Source organism: Eurytemora carolleeae, unplaced genomic scaffold (genome assembly GCF_000591075.1).
Source record: "Eurytemora carolleeae unplaced genomic scaffold, Eaff_2.0 scaffold5, whole genome shotgun sequence".
NCBI lineage: Eukaryota > Metazoa > Arthropoda > Copepoda > Calanoida > Temoridae > Eurytemora > Eurytemora carolleeae.
This window is the reverse complement of record NW_019396741.1, coordinates 710,911-730,448: the sequence shown is the minus strand read 5'-3', so window position 1 is coordinate 730,448 and position 19,538 is coordinate 710,911. Positions and strand designations below refer to the sequence as shown.

General features: G+C 32.5%; 2 protein-coding genes and 1 long non-coding RNA gene across 3 annotated transcripts in view; 2 read left to right on the top strand and 1 right to left on the bottom strand.

The window, feature by feature from the left end:
- Positions 1-6,442, top strand: part of LOC111708028 (uncharacterized) — a 34,842-nt gene extending 28,400 nt beyond the window's left edge. Inside the window, exons 39-44 of the mRNA XM_023481271.1 lie at positions 542-634; positions 2,176-2,309; positions 3,029-3,093; positions 3,940-4,013; positions 4,576-4,682; positions 6,319-6,442. Of these exons, the coding sequence (XP_023337039.1) occupies positions 542-634; positions 2,176-2,309; positions 3,029-3,093; positions 3,940-4,013; positions 4,576-4,682; positions 6,319-6,427 (582 nt within the window). The 3' untranslated portion in view covers positions 6,428-6,442. The remainder of the gene's footprint in view (positions 1-541; positions 635-2,175; positions 2,310-3,028; positions 3,094-3,939; positions 4,014-4,575; positions 4,683-6,318) is intronic.
- A 315-nt stretch (positions 6,443-6,757) lies between these two features.
- LOC111708042 (uncharacterized) lies at positions 6,758-8,656 on the top strand. The gene is made up of 3 exons (XR_002766581.1): positions 6,758-6,860; positions 7,725-7,814; positions 8,509-8,656. It is a non-coding gene; the product is annotated as an uncharacterized LOC111708042 (long non-coding RNA).
- An 816-nt stretch (positions 8,657-9,472) lies between these two features.
- On the bottom strand, positions 9,473-19,532 carry LOC111708066 (transmembrane protein 87A). The gene is made up of 14 exons (XM_023481318.1): positions 19,478-19,532; positions 17,668-17,742; positions 17,546-17,598; positions 17,053-17,094; positions 16,368-16,499; positions 16,139-16,197; positions 15,261-15,505; positions 14,349-14,483; positions 13,815-14,020; positions 12,001-12,075; positions 11,142-11,299; positions 10,927-11,039; positions 10,473-10,558; positions 9,473-9,933 (listed from the first exon to the last, which is right to left on the bottom strand). Exons 1-14 carry the CDS (start codon positions 19,530-19,532, stop codon positions 9,889-9,891), a joined length of 1,479 nt encoding a protein of 492 aa, XP_023337086.1. The 3' UTR covers positions 9,473-9,888.
- Positions 19,533-19,538: the final 6 nt, after the last annotated feature.

The window sequence follows — 19,538 nt, the reverse complement described above, 5'->3', positions numbered from 1 at the left end:
AAAATTATTTTTGCAAAATTTGTTCACAACTATGCAAATGTTGAAAAAGTATAGAAGTTTCAGCGTTCTAATGTAAGCCATTTTTAAGTTATTTAGAAGAAACCACAAGAGATAGGGTTAAAATATATTAACATTTCTAGAATCTGCAGAATATAGATATTTACATTTAGACAAAAAAAAATTCGGTATTTTTGAAGTATATGTAACATGAGCTTTGTTAACTTTACACCATGTATGAAGATGTACACTCTCATTTGACGGTAAGTTCAACACCATTCAAGAGATGACGTTGACTACTCTGGTCTAGAGTATCAGTCAAAGGCTTAAAGGGTACTGTTGTGAATCATACCATCTTCACATGAAAGGGCACTTGAAATTACGCGTATAGTCCCCTTCAGTGGAATACTTTCTCTGAAATATTAAAATCTCTGAGTGTTAAGATTTTGTTTTACAAAATTGCTGATCTTAAGACTTATTGATAAAGATGTTGTATCTCTAGGATATACTAGAGAAGGATATTCATGATCTGTTCTATCTCTAGGATATACTGGAGAAGGATATTCATGATCTGTTCCAAAGAAAGCTCCGAGATAGAACATTAGCGAAGGATCCAAATTTTAAATGGTGCTACAAGGTAAACTTGTAATAAATCAATCAATTAATCAACCAACCAATCAATCAAACAAACAATGAAGTTATTAGTAAAACTAACTTTTTTTGTGTGGGACTTACCATGTTCCCAGAGAAGGTTTACAGATGATCAAAATTTCAAAAATTTGCCTCCAACAAAATTGGATTTTTATTAAATGTTGAAATTTTTGTTTGTTTTTGTTTTACAAAGAGAAAATGTTCACAATTGAAATAAAAGATGTGCGCTTGCCCCCCTTAAAAACATAGTATTGGAATATTTAGAGTCATAATTATATGTCTGATTCAAAATCCGTCAAAAATAGCGTAAGGGACTTTATATACTTAAATATTCAAGACAAGGCTTTTTCTTTTTGTTTACATTTTAAAACAAAGAAGAAAATTTTTTTGCGGATTTAAAAAAAAAATTCGCGGATTTTTAAGAATTTAAATTTTTTTACAAAATTAAAAACCTTTAAAACACATTTTTAAAAATTTTTTNAATTTGACGTTTATTGGATACAAACAAACAAACAAACAGACAGACAAGCCAAATTTATATATAGATGTATAAAATAGATAAAAAAGATCGTGGTAGACCCCCAATGTGGGATCACCAGACCGCCATCAGACGTTAAGGGCCAGTGCCTAAAACCCGTTCTCCCGTCACCCTGATCTCCTTACCCATATGCCCGGGCAATTCAAATCAAACTACGGTACCACCAGATGCTGGCTAGTCACTCAATTGGATGAGGATTGTGTACACTTCAATCATGGGAGGTGTTAAGCAGAACTTCAGAAGCTACTTGGAATTTAGATAGCTTCTATCACTTTGTGCCATGTCTAAGAGGACATGTACATGTTTAGCTCTGCATCTGTTCCTCAGCTCCTTCACTTCAGCATTATCTCCCCTAAGTACCTTCTCAGTGTGGTTTTCGGAATTCAATCGGAGAGCTGGAATGAGCTCTGGTTGCTTTCATATATTATGCTTTGACATTCCAGGATCACATTTGCTTCTTACAGCTTTGCTTTTGCTCCTACAGTGATACACAAAAGACAGTATGAGTTTACTTTACCCAGGGGGGTAGGTCTTCTATTTCCTACTACCGAGTCCCCTGCTATTACTCTGTTCAGAGTTCGGATTTCTTGACTATCATTTACATGATCTTGGAGCTAAACCACTTAAGGCATACAAGCTAGTGAAGACATATCTCTCTTCATGTCGAGAACGTCTGCCACAGCCATATTTAGTAAGCTTCTCTTGAACAATCTCTTGGGGCCATTGAATAGATGGCTTCCCACCGCTACTTTGAGGGCTTCTACTTGGACAGCCCACTTATCATGCGGAGACCTCAATCACAGCATAAAACACTGATTTGAGGATTTGGCCCATCAAAAAAGTATAAAATAGCAAAAACAAAAAAACCTACATTTTACTGGGTATAAATTTAATGACTCACTATACTCTTAACCGTGCCATTAATCCATTGATCCATCAATATATCTATCTATCTATCTATCTATCTATCTATCTATCTATCTATCTAGTGTCCGTTTGGTTTCCTAGCAGATCCTAAGAACAAGAAGTTAGTGTGTCCCGACTGCCGAGCTATGAGCTGCGCTAAATGCCTGGCACCCTGGGAACCAACCCACGAGGGTATCACGTGCCAAGACTTTGCCAGGTATGCGACAAGTTATAAATAAGTTCAAGACTTAAAGGGATTGACTGGCAATGTATGGTAGCTGAACTGATAATGTACTATTGTGGAGACATTTTTAGGGTTCATTTTAGTCATATAAAAAGTTTTAATGATGCATAAATACTGAGTTTGACTCAAATGAATCCTGAAAATTTCTCCACAATACTACATTCTCAGTTCAACTAACATACATTGCCGGTCACTTCCTTTAAAGACTTTAGTATTTCACGCATTTAAATTATTCAATATTAAAAAAAAACACAGTTAATAAATGTTTTATTTTTATAGATGGTCGGTACCATTTAAACCTTTATCTGATCAATAATGTGGAAGATGTGTTTTATTCTCACAATTTCCGCTATTGTTTTTGCAGCCTAAATATTTAAGTCAGAGTTTTAGAAATAATTAATTATCAAAAGGGAAATAAAGATATCTAATTTGTGAATTATCCCTTTAAAGAAGAAAAAGCACAAATTATCGTTATAATAAAGCTCTTCGCTCATATATACATATTTAAATATATGTTAGCAATAGCTGGCCAAACGGTTGACCCAAATTGGCTGAAATTTGTAGGGAACCATTGAGTACGCCGGGGGTAACATAGGCTAAAAAAATCAATTTTTTTTCTCGGGCAACGCTGGGCCCTTGAGCTAGTATCATATGTATTTGAACAGTTAAATTTATGTATATTTTCTCTGGAGATGGAAGGAAGAGAATGATCCTGATCATCAAGCAGCAGGACTCGAACAGCATCTAGCTCAACATGGTAATATTGAAGGGATTCACTTGAACTCACAAACAACTAAAATCACTGCAAACTTGACATTTCGACCAAATATGGAATTAAAATATATGTACTGTGGTAGGCGATTATATCAATACAATGAAGACGACTTTTTAAAAAAGTTTTAATGTTAACAAGTTTTTTTGACTACAGTGATAACCAGAAAACCCTGGAATAGAAAGACGACTTTTAAACTCAAATTATGACTTTAGTTAGTCCAATAAGCACGGGAAACAGAAGTTGGTCCGTTTAAAAAGACCCAATTCACTTAATTTGCGATTTAATAAGTTTCCAGTAAAACTATTTGCTTCCTAACAACATAAAAAACGCAAAAGTATTGCTACAAAGTCGTCTTCTTATTTCGGAGTTTTCTGGTTATGACAGTAGCAAGTTTTCAAGTAATCTAAGAAAAGCCTTTTTGATTGTCAGCTTCTCTTGACTCTTGTCAGCTTCTCTTGACTTCTTTGTTTATGTGTATCCTTGCTGTTTAACAGCTTGATATTAATAAACTGAAATCGTCTTCATTGTACTGATATATGCGACGACGACGACGACGACGACGACGAGACGACTCTTGATTTATAATACCTTTAAATAAGTGAGCATATCAAATACGTAGAATTGTCTGCATCATTGGTTATGAGTATCTTAAAACCGATAATGGCCATATTTTAGCTTTAGCTTTAGCAGGGGGGGGGGTATGGTTTAATGATATTTTTAATTTACAATTGGAAAAACTTAAACCACTCTAAGTCTGCATTACCATGCAATTAATTCCATGAATTTTATTTGATTTTTATTGATGCACAAATTAGAAATTTTTTCAAGGTATTTCTTGTCCTGCTTGTAACTTCAGATATACACTTACTAAAGGAGGATGCATGCACTTCACATGTACACAGGTACATAGAACAAGTATATACAGTACATAGTTAACAGTACACAAGTACATAGTAAACAAGTTTACAGGTACATAGTAAACAAGTATATACAAGTACATAGTAAACAGTACTCAAGTACATAGTAAACAGTACTCAAGTACATTGTAAACAGTTCACAGGTACATAGGCATATTTTACACAAGAAAGTTCACAAGTACATTTTGCACAAGTGCATAGTTTACAAGTACATGTTACACAAATGCATAGCACATAGGTACATATTACACAAGTGCATAGTACATAGGTACATATTACACAAGCGCATAGTACATAGGTACATATTATACAAGTGCATAGATAGGTACATAGTTCACATGTACTATGTATTATATTATTCAATTATATTGCTATTATTGCACAATGCACAATACTATTAAATTTCCCCGTTTTGTTGATTTTTCAATATTTTTTTTTGTACTTCAAGACCAACAGTATTAAGTAATGATTAAAATGGAAAAGATTTTAATACATTTTCACATTTTATTTTATTTTAAATTTAAAAAAAATTAAATTTTTGTTTCAGTGTAAGTTTGAATTCTGTATTGGATGTAAGCGCCCCTTTAAACTGGGGACAAGGTGTGGGAAGGATCCAGGGTGTGCTAAACTAGGATTACACGCACACCATCCCAGGTAGACAACTGTACACGCACACCATCCCAGGTAGACAACTGTACACTTTTAAAGGAACTGTACACGCACACCATCCCAGGTAGATAGATGGACATCTTTTAAAGGAACTGTACGCGTACACTATCCCAGGTAGACAGATGAACATCCTTTAAAGGAACTGTACACGCACACCATCCCAGGTAGATAGATGGACATCTTTTAAAGGAACTGTACACGTACACTATCCCAGGTAGACAGATGGACATCCTTTAATGGAACTGTACACGCACACCATCCCAGGTAGATAGATGGACATCCTTTAATGGAACTGTACACGCACACTATCCCAGGTAGATAGATGGACATCCTTTAATGGAACTGTACACGCACACCATCCCAGGTAGATAGTTGGACATCCGTTAAAGGGACTGTACACGTACACTATCCCAGGTAAACAGATGGACATCATTTAAAGGGACTGTACACGCACACCATCCCAGGTAGATAGATGGACATCCTTTAAAGGAACTGTACACGCACACCATCCCAGGTAAACAGATGGACATCCTTTAAAGGAATTGTAGACGTTGGGTGAAGTGATCTTTCATTCAGTAGAGAAGCATATTTGATACACAACGATGCCTTTTTAAATGCTTTTTATGATTAATAACGTTTTTAACTTTTAGAAATAATGATTTTATTTTTGTTTTGTTTTTTATTATACATTTGCTATATAAACAATGAAGGATCTGGTCAGAATTATACACTTTTTGGTAAGAAGGCAATATCTTACACATTATTAAGCAGATAATGAGTTAAATGGTACCGTTGTGAATTTTCCTTTTTTCCTGAACACAAATTTTGGTAAAAAATATTTGAGTAGGCCAGAGATTATAAATTCAATTAATTGATGGAGTCTCTAAAAGTCTGAATAATTTATTAATTGAATTGAAGATTGACAAACAAAATGGTATATTTAGTGCTAAAAAACAATCATAAAAATAACAAATAGACGAAGGAACGGACAAAGAACGAACAGACGAAAAAATAGACAAACAAATGGACAAAGGAACAAACGAATGAAGAAATTAACAGACAAAAGAACACTAATGGAACGTAAAAAGAAAACTAACAGACGAAGAAATGAACAGCAAAAGAAAAATAATGGACAAAGAAACAAACAGATAAAGAAAACTAACGGGCGAAGAAATGAACAGAAAAACAAAACTAACAGACGAAGAAACGAACAGATAAAGAAAACTAACGGACGAAGGAACAAACGGAAAAAGAAAACTAACGGGCGAAGGAACAAACGGAAAAAGAAAACTAACGGACGAAGGAACAAACGGAAAAAGAAAACTAACGGACAAAGAAACTAACAGAAATAGAAAACTAACAGACAAAGAAACGAACAGAAATAGAAAACTAACAGACAAAGAAACGAACAGAAATAGAAAACTAACAGACGAAGAAACGAACAGTAAAAGAAAACTAACGGACAAAGAAACGAACAGACAAAGAAAACTAATGAACGAAGAAACGCACAGAAATAGAAAACTAACGGACGAAGAAACGAACAGAAAAAGAAAACTAACAGACAAAGAAACGAAGGATCAAAACGATAAAAACATAAAAAGATAGATTATACACTATCCAGGAACTGTTTATTCTACCTGAGGGATAAGGAACCAGAGGATCTTAGGAAATTACTCAAGGTCCAGTTCTTTAAATACATCCTTATATCTATTTACTTATCAACTCAATAATTTAGCAATTTTTTCTTGTAAGTAACTCAACCTTCCACATTTTATTATCAAACTTTTAAAATTCATTTTTTATCCAAAAAATCCTTTTTATTTTATTAATGTTTAAAGTTTAGCAGTATATCTGAAAACAATGTAAAATATTCTGAAAAAAAGTAGTTTTACAACAAATATATATTAAGAAAATATACTTAAATATACTTTAACAAATATATATATATTAAGAAAATATACTTAAATATACTTTAACAAATATATATATATTTAATAAGAAAAACAGTAATGATGATGATGACGATGACGACGACGACGACGACGACGACGACGACGACGATGATGATGATGATGATGATTTAGGATCCACTATGTCGAGTATCTCTGTGAGAAGATTGTGGAAAACAAACTTGAAGTTGTCTCACTACTGGAATTAGGAGAGGTAGAATTGTATTTTCAATTTTATATAAATATGGACCTTGGCCTCATTCACAATGGTACCCTTAACACTTTAATTTGATCAGTGATGGATATATTTTTTTCAAAAAAGTTTTCTAAAAGCTTTTTATTTAAATGATTTATCAAATTATTTTGTTTAATTATATCTAATGTTGGCAGTTAGTGTATATTTTCTGTAAGCAAAGGAATAAAAACAAACTTATAGAGCATACAATTTTATATTTCAACAAGCTAAAGTACCCACTGTTGCCCGTGGAAAAAAAATGCTGAAAAAAAATATTAAAAAAAAAGAAAAAAAAATTTCGAAAAAATTTAATTAAAAAATAAAATAATTCAAAATTCAATAAAATATATTATTTATTTGAAAATTCTAATCATCCATCAAATCACATGGAAACATAAGTTTGCAGATCAAAAATGTAATATATTTTATTTCCATCAATGTTATATTTCCCAAAAACACAAATATTCCTGTGACTAAAACTTATTCCTAAAAACATATACTCCTACCAAAAGTGCTCAGAGGTCAAGACTGATGTATTTTAAATCTATTCAAAATTCAACTTAAATCATTTAATTTATAAGTTTACACCCTGGATGCTCAGGTTAGCGCTATCACACTCAAAAGTTTAAGCCTCCTGTCGTCTTTATAAGGATTCTATTTTGGGAACCCAGATTTGTCTGGAACTAAACTCATCTATAAAAATCTACTTAAAATTTGTAAACCAAGCTAAGAACATTCCCGTGGTTCAAACTTAAACCTAGTTAGTTTACCAACCATAAGCGTTCATGAGTTATGATCGGACAAACAAACAAACAAACATAATAATACATATAAATATTCTAGGTGAAGGCAGTATTTTCACGAGCTGGTAAATTTCTGCCTAAACAGCGGCCTGGAGAATATGAATTCCAGTATCTTAGACGACTTATACAGGTACAGAACTTATAAAGGTTTTGTAAGTGTATATTTAAGCAACTCACGCAAAGATAGCAATGCCCGATTTACAACGGTACCAAAGTTGGCAGAGGGAAGTTTGATTGAATTTAAAAAAAATGTCGCCCAAATGATTAAACAATTTCTCCAATGAAGGGCTTAAAGACCCGTAAAACTGTGGAATAGGAAGACGACATTTAAGCAAATTTATGTGTATTTGACGTTGTAATAACCCAAAGTTTTATCAGCACCTTTAAAATTAACTTGTTGAGTGAATTGGGTCTGTAAATACTGCACAATTTCCGTTTTATTTATTCATTTCACTACTTAAAATAATTACTTAATAAATGGGTCTCACTATATTTTATTGGTAGGGGACATGTTGAAAAATAAATAATAAATGTATTTACATACAGTTAAACCCTTAATGAGCCATACGTGGAAAGAATTTATCAAATGTCGTCTAGACGATTTTTCAATGTGTTTAATGCTATTTACTTAAATTTCAGTATTTGCGAAAATAAATAGATTAATATGAATATGCAGGAACAGTTTTAAAGAGTTCCATATAATCATTTAATTAAAAACTAAATATCTGCAACATTCCATTATCAGAAAGTGAAGAATACGACATTTGATAAATTCTATCGATGTATGGCTTATTTAGGGTTTAACAGAAGTTCTTTTCCTTCAGGTTGTACAGGAAGAAATCCCTCTCGAAACAGCGTGATTGGATATTAAGAACCCTCCAAGTTGTTCCATCAGAAGTTCCCCAAAATTTGATATTTACAAGTCTTGAAGCCCTTGTTATTTTAATTTTTACCGATTTGTTAATTTAAATATTATTTTCAATTTTTTACGTTAATAAATATGGTTTTATTCAGTATTATTCTTAATATTATTATTTAGTGACAAAATTAAAAATCTAATTAGACATTTGATGGCCGTCTAATGTAGATTTAATACAGTTAGGTTAGGTTAGGTGCAATGAATAGTATGACACATTTTGAGTTGATTTTCCAGCTGTATAAAAAATACAAATAAGATTGCTTTAATGTCGTCTTTCTATTCCAGTTTTTAGGGCCTCACTATTGAACTAAGAATATTCCATAAAAATAAGAACATCAATATCAACAACACAGACCAGCCAGAAAATGACAAATTCTAATTTAGAACAAATAATTCTAAGCTTAATTTAAATTTAAATGAGCTGAAAATGAAAAATGTTTATAAAAGTTTTTTTTTATTTCAAAATGATCAAATTTAACAAAGCTTCAAATAACAAATTAAAAAGTACTAAACTAACTAAACTATACAGTATTGCCCAAAAATAAAGAGAGACAATGAATATTTAAAATGTAGTCTTGAAATTTTTGAACGCTAAAATGCCACTGTACTAACTGTAAATCAAAATAAAACCGCGAATTTTCAACATTTGCGTTCGAAAAAATCTAGAACTGGACATTTAAAACACAACATTTTTGCTTTATATTTAGAAAATGGTGTAGTAGTAAATCACATTAAATCTTACTGATGAGGGGGGGGGGGGGGGTATGAAAAGCTTGAAGTATGGGTTAAGAGTAATCTTTGGCTCAATCTAGGATTCAGGCATTGATTTATAAAACAAAAACAAAATCTCAATAATAATCGGAATTCTGTTTTTTTTGCGAAATATGAAAAAAACCTGAATTTCACTGCAAAACTTTTAAAACAAAATAACGTACTGCTATTTATACAGTGTACAAACGGATTTGTGGTGTACAATATACAGTACAGTAATTGTAATGTGTACAGTAGTTTTACATCAAATATTTTCCGTGTTCACATACGATACGAAAACAACAACGATGTTTACAGTTATGGTTCTGAACTGTACTGCAATATCTAAGATTCTAAACTGTACTGCAATATCTGTATCTAAGATGTTGTACTGTTTTGTTTAAATGTCGACTTATAAACAGTACTGCATTGTTTACAGCTTTACAAAAATGCCTTTACGTAGGATTTCTAGCTGTACTGCAGAGAATACATGTAGAATTTTAAACTGTACTGCATTGTTTACAAACAGTCATGTTTACATTAGCTTAGAAATCTCAAGCTTTGTATTCTCAATCTCCTCCTGAAAATATATTTATTAGTAAAATAAATTAAATAATCAGTCATTTAGTTAGTCAGTGAATTAGTCATTTAGTAAGTTAGTGGTCAGTCACTCAGTCAAAGATTAGGATAGTTAGTTAGTAAATAATTGGGTTCGTGAATGATTAGGTGAGTAAGTAAATGCGTGAGCGAGTAATTGAGTCAGTCAGCAAGTGAGTAAGTTAATTTGGTTAACAGGGGGGCTCAGCTAAAACAGCCCCAGGCTATTGAGTCCGCCTGCTGCGGAAAATAATATTTTACATATTGTGATTTTTAAAAATTAATTCGTAAATATTGTTTTTTTTTTTCTGCAGAAATAAATGATTTGATATGATTTGATTTGAAGTTATAGAGTATGTATTGCCAAAGTTAGGAAGGAAGCAAGCAAGTCAGTTATTAAGTCAATGGTTGGATAATAATCAAAAAGTCAATGTTAGCGAATGAGTGATCAAACTAGTAACTAAGTGATTGAGCAATCTTGTGAGTGATTGAGTTAATGAGTTAGCTAGTGAGTGATTTAACCTCCGAGTCTAGAGCAGGAAGAGCAGGCTCAACTCCTGCAATATTCTCCTCAACCCAGGCCAGAGGATCCTCTTCAGGGTCAGCACCTAAACATAGCAATCAATCAATCAATCAAACAATCAATCAATCAATCAATCCATTCACCATTCCGTCAATGAATGAATAATGAATGAATAAATGAAAAAATAAATGAATGAATAAATAAATATAAAAATGATTGAATTAATGAAAAAATGAATGAAAAAATGGACGAGTTAATGAAAAAATCAATAATAAATAAATAAAAGATAAGCATCAGTTCTGGATGGATGAATAAATACATGAATGAAAGAAAGAAAAAGAGTTTTTAGTCATAATGAAAATAAGAATAAAATGGATGATTAAATGAATGAAACGATGATATGATGAATGAATTTATGAATAGGTGAAAGGATGAATGCATGAATGAATAAACCTGAGGGGGTATCAGGTCTGGAAGATCCCTTTCCTCTCATCTTCATCCCCTCCCAGGCATCATTATACAATATCTCTTCATCAGAAGAATAATCATCATCTCCTGGAAAAGTTTAAAAATAATCCCATACATACTAAATATAACCCTCATCATAAATAATATACTCCCCCCCTCTTTATTTTGAAAGCAACTGTTAATTAGGGGTGTGAGCTAACTNAGCCGTTTGGCCGGCTATAGGGAACATATATATACGAATTACGAATGTCTTTTTTTTTGATAAATAAAGAATATATAAATGTATTCCTGAGAAGAGAAGATGCCAGAAAGCTTCATCCACCCAGAGATCTTTCCAGTCTGTTAAACATTCTACAACCTTAATTATTCAGTAGGTATCTGGATTAAACTTTATAGACAAGTTAATGGGTACATCTGTCAAACCCTGCAAAGAATGGATCAGATAGAGGTCCCCATTAACTTGTATAAGAGAACTTAAAGACTCTCCATTAGCTGAAACATTCAACACAGACAACAGGGGCATTTTTTGGTATGTATCTGATTCATACTTAATGGGGATCTCTGTCTAACACCTGCAAAGAATGGATCAGATAAAGGTCTTTATTAACTTGTCTAAGAGAACTTAAAGACTCTCCATTAGCTGAAACATTCAACACAGACAACAGGGGGATTTTGCGGCATGTATCTGATTCATACTTAATGGGGATCTTTGTCTAACACCTGCAAAGATGGATCAGATAGAGGTCTTTATTAACTTGTCTAAGAGAACTTAAAGAATCTCCATTAGCTGAAACATTCAACACAGACAACAGGCGGAAATTTCGGTATGTATTTGATTCATACTTCTGTCTAAAACCTGCAAAAAATGTCAATTTGTCAAGGAAAACTCCTTCAAATATTTTGTACCCTAGATTTTGTTTTTAAACCTTCTAGAAACAGGGGAATTATTCAGTACATATCTAATTCATACTTTGTCCAGTTCATTCCATGTAGATTTTAGAGAGGTCCCTAGGAAAAACTTTCTATTATTTAAAATTCTAGATAGAAATTATATCTTACCTTATGATATTTGATACTCCAGATCATGAAGATAATACTGGACAGAACAGCAAATGCGAGGGTGTTCGTGAAATGCTGAAAACAAAATATTTCAAAAATGGATCCTTCATCAACATTAAGACACTAGTCTATATTTAGACAGAGATATCTTTGTTTTTCTATTTCTAATTTAATTAGTTCTGGCAGTTTTTATTAACTTTGATAATCCCCAGACTGAATTTAAAGAATTTGAGCAACGGCTTAAATTTAAGCCACGCCTCAAAGGTTCCACTTAAAATCGTATTAATTATTTTAAGATTTAAGCCGGCGCTCAATTGAAACCGGTTTTTGGCGGATTTTTGACGCGGCTCAAATTTATTAAATATTATGTTTTCACTTAAATTAAATTTTTCCCCATTATCATATATAATTATAAAACCGTTAGGGAATGGAGACAAATATTAGAGACGGAGGCTTGGAAGACGCCCCCCTTCCATTACCATTTATTTCAGCCTGACAGAATATGCATTAGAAATATGTGTTTGTTGAATTCAGTTGCTGACACATCTAATGCGTGTAGGAAATAGGAAAGGAGGCACCTTAACTTGGTTCTAAAGTTTGCAGCAAAACTGCAAAGAGTGTGAACTTTTTTTTCTTCCAAATTAGCTGAAATATGATTGAAAGATGAATGAACTAGAAGAAAATGAAGAACAAGAAATATAGAAAAGTCAAAATATTTACATCTGACATCATAAAACTTTTTAAAAAATATTGTAAAAAAAATTTTAAGTTTAAAAATTAAGATGTAAAATTTTTTCCCATTCAAACTAAATTTTCTTTTTCATTTACATTAATATATCATAAAAATGTAAGTTCTAATTTTCTTCATATTTATCATTCCCGCATGTTGGGAGTGAACCCCCCCCCCCCTTTTAGAGTGTCTTGCTAACGGACATTTTTCTCCTATTTGGTTTGTTAAGGATACTGTTGACACAAATTCAACGTCAAGTGATTTATTAAATAGCTTCGATTCACAACAACACCCCTAACAACCTTTGCAAGTAGGGTTTCCAGCAAATAAGGCAAATCGGCGAAAAATGCGAAATTTCCGCAAAACAAGAAGTGCGAAAATTTTGCGAAATAACAAATGCGAAAATTTATGGGAAAACAAAATGCAAAAACTTTGCAAAAAAAAATACTGAAGAGAAAGTTTTTTTGCTCGATAAATTGTTGCTGATAAAAAAACTTATGGTTTTCGCGGAATTTTTTTCTTTCGCAGAATCAATTTTCGCAAATTGAATCGTTTTCGCATTGTTTCGCGTAATTCATTTTCGCGGAAATTAAATTTAAAAAACAATATCTTCCTCAATGTTACTCAGATAATGGTTTAAAAGGTCGGGTTGTGTTTGTAAATCGGATATTCCATTTTTGAAATAGAAGGTTACTAGAAATTGCGTCTGTTTTCCCTTTAACTTAAAAAATATTAATACCAAATATATTATCAAGTACAATAGGTGGCAACAGAGAAATGGACCAATGATACACGACGTCACAATTGTGTCAAATATAACAAGAAAAACTAAATTTTCACAGATTAGTTGACATGTTTCCCAAGATTAAATGAAAAAATGAAAAATAGATAAGAAAATAAAGAACACATAGAATTGCACTTATTTTACTGTAAGCACTTTATTCTAAAATTTTCACTATTATAAATAATTTTGTCGGACACAAAAACTAAGTTGACACTTGTGACGTAAGAATACAGCTGTACTGAGAGTGTACAAATTCTACATTGCCATCTATTGTACTAGAATCTATTTGATTAATACTACCTTATAAACTGAAAGTTTGACCAGATTCCTCCTGAGCCTCAGTGCTCTAGTTGTCTGTATGAGAGCGCTGAACACCCACCAGCAAATAGATGCATCTATCACCGCCAGGGGGACAGCGGACATCAAGGTTATATTACTAGGATCGTTCTTAGGATAGATAACCCTAGTTACAGACTCAATACTAGCCAAGATACAGTAGAGTCCACCTATACCAGGAGTTCATCTAGGTTTAATCTGGGGAAACATGTTTACACCTATTTCACCCCCTCCCTCCAAAAAAAAAGCATAACAGGAGGGCAAGGTTAAAACAGCCTCTGGCCTTGCACGCTCTCCTGGACACTTCTGTTAAAATATTGTTTGACAAAATTTTGTCATTAATTTTAAGATGTGCCGATTAAATCAAATCAAATCAAATCAAACAAACCAAACCAAACCAAACCAAACCAAACCAAACCAAACCAAACCAAACCAAACCAAATCAAATCAGGGACTGTACGAACAATATTGAAAACTCTAGATGAACTCCTCCTGCACCTGTGGCAACCACACGGTTGAGTGTAGGACCAAGACGAGGTTTAACTATACCATATCCCAGGCTAACTATAATCACCAACATACGGGCCAGGGTTCTCTTCATACAGGAGATAAGTTCAGCACTGATTATTAAACCTGGAGTACAGGGGTTTCAATTATTTTCTATAGATTTGAGCGGAGTAGAGGGGTTAAAAGGAGCTGTAAGCGTAACTCCTCTCTCTGCAAAGATGACTACGGTGCCTTTAAAACCTTTATCTTATCAAAGATATTTTTGTTTCTTTTAGTTTGAAAGTGTTCGGATTCTGATCTATAAAATATGTTTTTCTGCAGTTGAAATGCGCAAGTCACTTTTGTAGAAAACACAGAATTGAAAATAATCAGTTTTCAAAGTTATAAACATTGATATCTAATTCAAACTTGATCAGACAAAGCTTTTAGGGTTCTGTTGTGAATCCGGCATTGTCATCCATGAATTGAGGTTTACTTGTGTATTTGATATTGTTTGAAAGAAAATGGTTTTACTAGTAACTTATAAAACCACATATTAAGTGAAATGGGTCTGTTTATACTGCACAATTGCTGTGTCTCACCTTTATTGAACTATTTAAAGTCATTAATAGAGCCTAAAAGTCGTCTTCCAACACTAGAGTTCAGTGTACGTAAAATAAAATGTAAAAAACTAGGGGCTAAACTTTGTACTGTTATTCAATATATTTTGTGGTTTTATCGGATGAGCCACTTCCACTTTAATCGAAAATATATTTTTAAAAACATTGATATCTCAATCATATTTGTTCAGACACAGCGTTTAATGGTACCGTTGTATATCAGGCGTTGTCATCTTTGCACGGAGGGTAACTTAAAAAGTTAAAATTACGCTCATAGTCCCTAAAAACAAAGTGGAAACCCTGCCTTGTGTTGCCTCCCCATTATTATTAATATTCTGATATTCGGAGGTAAACATTGCTTTCTCAACCATCCCCAGGAATATAACGCCTCCGATCCAGAACTGCAATCGGAGGATGTCCCTCCAGTGGATAGAGCAGAAGATCAACCAGAGGAGGCCGAGCACAACGTAGACTCCGCACATGAGGCCGTAGAAGGGGAGCATCGGCCAGTCAGTCAGGGATAGGTAACCAGCAGTCGGAGATAGAAACCTAGTCATCAAAGGGATTGTTGACATTATTTCAAGTGACCCCTTCATTTGGCAAGTATGCCATAGATATCCTTATTGCATCAGACTAAGGATTCAAGGGCACCGTTGTGAATCGAACATAACAGTTTATAAATGAAGGTCACATGAAATGCTGTCCACAATCATTCTCTGAATAAAAATACCAGCAATTATAAAATTTACGTTAAAAGCTTTTCAGAATTCTTACTCTTAAATTGAGTTAAGGAAACCAAGAAAAATAAAATGATTGATAACTTTTCTTCAAGTAACTCTTAAAATAAGACTGAACATTAAATTGTAACTATACTTGACTATCTGCGGACTTCTACATCAAAAAATCTAAAATTTGTTCCATTCGAGATTAAAAAACCTACATAACCTCTGCCATAGTTTATATCAATTTGAAGTTTTAAAGCTTATTCTATAAATGTATGAATATTGAAGGATATTTAAAAACAAGTTGCCAAGCTTAAGAATAAAGCAATTCTCTAAAAGAAAAATCTATCTCTTATATATATATAGGTTGCTTCTATAATTTAAATAATATTTTTTTTAAGTGCGTAGATTAAAAAATGCTGCCGCGTCGGGATTTATGTTCAAAATTGGCGGATTTTACCTGACTTGAAGTGATGCATGAAAGGTCTGCTGACTTGGATTAATCTGATCTTGAATCTCCTTGGACACAATTTAATAAACCGCAAGCGCAAGCGCAAGAGCAACAACAACAACAACAACAATAATAATAATAGTGATAATAAAAATAATATTAAATAAGCTTAAAAATCAAGACCAAGCCCCTATGTAGTCTATGTAGTTCAACTACTTTAATTTATTAAATTTAGTCCCTGATCTACTAAACTGATGAGGACAACTAGAAGGTAGACCCCGTCATGTTTGATAACATACTGAGGAGCATCTACAGCCCCGACACTAGACACTGCACCAGGGTTGTGATGGGACTCAGGAACAACTTGCCGCTACATTAAAGAAACAGTTTACGTAATTTCAAGTGACCCTTCATTTATAAAATTGTATGCATTTTCAAATTTGTGACCCTCCATGTGTAGAGCCAGTGACATGCCTGATACACAAAGGTACACTGAACAGTTTGATCAAGTATGAATTATATTTACATTATCAATGTTTATAAAAACAAAACTGACTGATGAAGTCTTTCTACAAAAGTAATAGTTCTGCTGCAGGAAACAAGGTACGTATAACAAGGTACGTATAACGAGGTACGTATAACAAGGTACGTATAACAAGGTACGTATAACAAGGTACGTATAACAAGGTACGGATAACAAGGTACGTATAACAAGGTACGTATAACTTATTTAAATTAAACACTTTTCCGATTAGAAGAACAAAACTATCATCGTCATTTTTTTAACAGATAAGGGGTTCAAGGGTACCGATGTGAATCGGTCATGTTTGATTTCTGCATACGGAAATAATTGAAAAAACTCACGACTCATATTTTGTAGAACGTTTTGTTATTAAATCTAAAATCTCGAATCAAATGATCACCTTAGAAAGGTGAGGTTGTGGGGAAGGCAGTGCTTCAGTTTTCTTGAAAAAAATTTACATATACAAAGTTTAACAGTCACAACTCATCTAATGTCATTCTAAATGTAAAATTGAGCGCATCGGAAAGTCTTTCTCACAAACGTTTTAAGGTTTCTTTCACTATGAAGTAATTTATAAGTTGTTAGATATCAGCGCAAAAATATAAATGCGCATGAAGAAAAAGAGAGGTGCTTTCAAAAAAAATGTTGATGCATGAAGTATAAAGTAAAAAAGCTCAAAGTAAAAAAGGTGGTGCATGAACAAAAAATAGTTGCGCCAGAAGGTGGCGCATAAAAAAGTGGTGGCGCAAGGAAAGAAGTAACAGCATTTTAAAAACAGGATGGCGCATGACAAAAATTTTGGTTCATGAAAAATATTAGTGGCGAATCAGAAAACAAACTTCAACAATCTAAATTGGTCTGGCCTCAAAATACAAATTAGGAAAATAGCTTACCGGAGTGGTAGGATCAAATGGTTGTATCAGGATAGAAGAACCGCAATCATAATCTGGAAAAATAGACTTTTTTGAAATTATAAATCCAATAAGAAAATCTTTAATTTTGCAAATTTAGTTACCTATAGGATCAGGCTTGACGAAGTGCACAGTATAATTAGGTGCGGCATTTGCGTAATATTCGGATATTCCATCCCCTGAATTTATATAACGTTAGACTTAAGTAGATTTCTCGTTTTAAATCATAAGTTCTTTTATTGAAGAGCTATTGAGAAAAGCAATTTTTTTTAATTGATATCATTTACTTTTATCTCATACGTGTGCGTAAGATCAAAATAATGGAATAGGAATTAACGGAAAAGAAATGGCGCTGGTCTGGCATGAGAAAGCCAGTCGCACTGCTTTGCAAACGAGTTCGGTATTCCTTACACACACTCTTTTGGTACAGACACACAACATGATTACAGTCAAGGAAATTGCAGAACAATGTTGTCAATTATAATTAAGCTTGAATAACGACTATATTTATAGTAAACTTTAATCCATTGTTTCATTCTTTGCATGAAAATCTGGCTTATAGTGTTGACCTAAATATATAAATAATATACTACATGTATATTAAACTTATTTTTAAGTAAACAATTAACAATAAACAAATGTACTCTCCTAGACTGTACAAATACCGAGATTCTTTGTTACCTACAGTAAACGCCTTCGGTTCGGTATTACTTACACACACTCTTTTGGTACAGACACACAAAACATGACGTTTCCGCCCCCTGCAGCTACGAGGTTACAAAGTTGTATCAGTAATGTCGCATATGTTCGACTTTCTCCTTCTTCCTGGTTTACAGTGATATACAGAAAACACGTAAAATAAGATTTCTATAAATTTTTTAAACAATTAGGATCTTGACAGTAATTTATTTGTTTAAAAAGTAATACATTGATAATTTTTTTTATTAATTTATCTATTTCTAAATCCTTTATTTAAATAAAAGTAAAAACTTAAATAAATAGATATATAGATTTCTACAGAGTGAAAGTTGATTGTTTATTATTATTGATTTTGTCTAACAAGATACACATATTTTACTTTTCTTTTATTCAAGGGACTGTAGGCATAATTTCAAGTGAACCTACAATTTTAAGATCTGTATTGCGAATTAACAACGGTACATTAACACCATCATCTGAGCGAAAATTGTTGTGATATTCTTAGGGTTCTTTCTAAAAATTAAAATTTTCAATTGAGCTTTTTTTGTTGGAAATGATCTGCGGATTTATTTGGCAGAGAAAAGGAATAACCCTGCCAAAATAATCACTTTAAGACATAAAAACGACGAAATCTTACTTCTTGTTGCTCAGATAAAGGAGTAAGGGTACTGTTGTGAATCGGACATACTCCTCGTTAGATTGCTGGTTAAAATATTAAGCCTGCGTACATTTCCCTTATATGGATTTTAAAATAAAATGATCCCAGCTGTTTGATTAAACCTAGCAAACGTGAGCAGTTTTTTAATGATAATTGACCTGGATTATTATAACAACTCTTAAAATAATAGTTGATCTGGATTATTATAATAACTCTTCAATAATAATTGACCTGGATTATTATAATAACTATTTAATAAAAAGTGACCTGGATTATTATAATAACTCTTAAAATAATATTTGACCTGGATTATTAAAATAACTCTTTAATAATAATTGACCTTGATTATTATAATAACTATTTAATAATAATTGACCTGGATTATTAAAATAACTCTTTAATAATAATTGACCTGGATTATTAAAATAACTCTTAAAATAATAATTGATCTGGATTATTATAATAACTATTTAATAATAATTAACCTGGATTATTATAGTAACTCTTTAATAATAATTGACCTAGATTATTATAATAACTCATTAATAATAATTGACCTGGATTATTATAATAACTCTTAAAATAATAATTGATCTGGATTATTATATACATAAACGA